This window comes from Echinops telfairi, unplaced genomic scaffold, assembly GCF_000313985.2.
Source record: "Echinops telfairi isolate 266 unplaced genomic scaffold, ASM31398v2 ScPeMD7_7459;HRSCAF=8497, whole genome shotgun sequence".
In the NCBI taxonomy this organism is placed as follows: Eukaryota; Metazoa; Chordata; class Mammalia; order Afrosoricida; family Tenrecidae; genus Echinops; species Echinops telfairi.
Window position 1 is genome coordinate 526,260 of NW_022111359.1, and position 1,866 is coordinate 528,125.

A 1,866-nucleotide genomic window follows, 5' to 3' on the forward strand; every position below is an offset into this window, starting at 1 on the left:
CAGGTCCACTTGGAAGATGTGGCCGTCACTGCCTCCACAGCACATGTAGTGCTCGGCCAGGTCCAGGGCCACGGCCGTGATGGCCACGTCGAAGAGTACGGACAGCAGCAGTTCGCCCGACGACAGTGCCCAGAGCTGGGGGTGCAGGGGGCACGGCAGGAGGGCAGGTGGGGGCCAGGTCGGGCCAGCACTCAGAGCTTTGGGACCCCCAGGTCTCCCTCCCCGTGGTGCTGAAAGGCCGGCCAGGCCTGCGGGATCAGCTTCAGCGCCTGCCTCTGGGGCAGCTCGGGGATCTGAAGCTGCCTGGGGGTGCTGCCCGTATGGGTGTGAGGTGCGCGGGGCCGGGGCTCAACCCACCTTCGCCGTCTGATCCAGCGAGGCAGTAGCCACCCGGGCCTGCGCACCCCCGAGGCCACAGTGCAGGTCTGTGATGGGCAGGGTGTGCTGGGACCAGACGTGCCGGGGGGCGGGGATCCGGGATGGGTCTGCCTGCAGCACGCTGTAGGGGAGGTGCGCTCAGTCCAGTCCGCCCTGCCTTCCCGAGGGGCTGCCACCCCGGTCCTGGGTGAAGTCTACCTGCAGAGGCTCCAGGCCAGCGCCAGACAGTCCTTGCCCCCCGAGATGAAGTGACTGCCGTCATCCGTGAAGCGCAGGCATACCACGTCCTGGTAGTGCCGGCTGAGCAGGCACAGCAAGTTCCCTGTGCAGACCTGGGGGTGGGGTGGGGGGTGTCCCTATGGGTCATTCTCCAGTGCCCACCCACAAGCTCACCGCCCGGCTGGGCACTGCTCGGGAGCATGAGGGGATGCTGGCCAGGCCCCAAGGGAGGGGGTTATGGGGGAGCCCCTGGGAGGAGAGGTGAGAAACACTGCTATCCTGGGGGCGAAGGGGACGATGCAGCCAAGCAGGGGACATGCTTCTGACCCGGGCAGCCAGGTGCCAAGGCTGCGGAGGATTAAGCCATTGTATCTAGGCATTGAGAGGCGCACACGTGCACAAAATGAATGCAAAGTGGGGCTGGGGCGGATGGATCTTGGTCACCCCCGTGTGCAAGCGCGCAGGCATGATTCCATGGGAAGGCGGATCCAAGAGGCGCAGTCCCTCAAGGGGCTGTCGGGGCGCCTGGAGAGGGGTCCCTTTCGTGCTCACAGCGGCTGCCGCTCAGAAATGCCAGCAGAAACAGGGAGCCCACTGTGCCCAAGCCCACCTGCAAGGCTGGCGGCCACCTGGGGGGGGCATCACCATGCTTCTTTCCGTGGTCTTCCTCCTGGGGCCTGGATGACCCCATCCCAGCTTTTGGGTTCTGGGCTCCCACCCGAGACCCTATGCCCCCAGCAGCTGGGCCCCGGGTTACATGGTTACAAGCTGGGCCGCCAGCACGGGAGCAGCAGCGGCAGATGTGTGGGAGGCAGACTGGGTTTTCTACCCCCATCTACAGTTGCAGTCTCGGAAACCCACGGGGTCGCTATGACTTAGCGTGGACTCGATGGCAGAAAATAAAAGCCCACTGCAGGGCTCCCACAGCCAGCGCGCTCTGGATCTCCGAGGGAGGGTGGGCAGCATGCGACCTGGATCCCCAGGAAGACCCCCAAGCCTGGGCGGCGGCGGGCTCCTCACCTCCCAGAGGTGTATGCTTTCCTCAATGCCCACCAGGACGTAGAGGCCATCGGGTGATGTGGTCAGGCAGGTGACAGGGCCGGGGCACATGATCTTATGCTGGAGCTGGTCCTGCGGGGAGGGGGGGCAGGCTTCGAGTACGCCACATGCAGGGGGGCTCACTCCCAGGGCAGGGCATGCCCAGGGACAAGAGAGAGGAGGTGGGGACAGGAACTGTCTGGGGCTATCTCTGGGGAACTGTATGTGTGT

At 65.5% G+C, this 1,866-nt stretch overlaps 1 protein-coding gene across 1 annotated transcript in view; it reads right to left on the bottom strand.

Annotated features, from left to right (window-relative positions):
• The window catches only part of WDR18 (WD repeat domain 18), a 5,732-nt gene that overhangs the window by 2,510 nt on the left and 1,356 nt on the right, over positions 1-1,866 (bottom strand). Inside the window, exons 2-5 of the mRNA XM_045300028.1 lie at positions 1,618-1,728; positions 577-710; positions 358-499; positions 1-135 (exon numbers count right to left, since the gene is read on the bottom strand). Of these exons, the coding sequence (XP_045155963.1) occupies positions 1-135; positions 358-499; positions 577-710; positions 1,618-1,728 (522 nt within the window). The remainder of the gene's footprint in view (positions 136-357; positions 500-576; positions 711-1,617; positions 1,729-1,866) is intronic.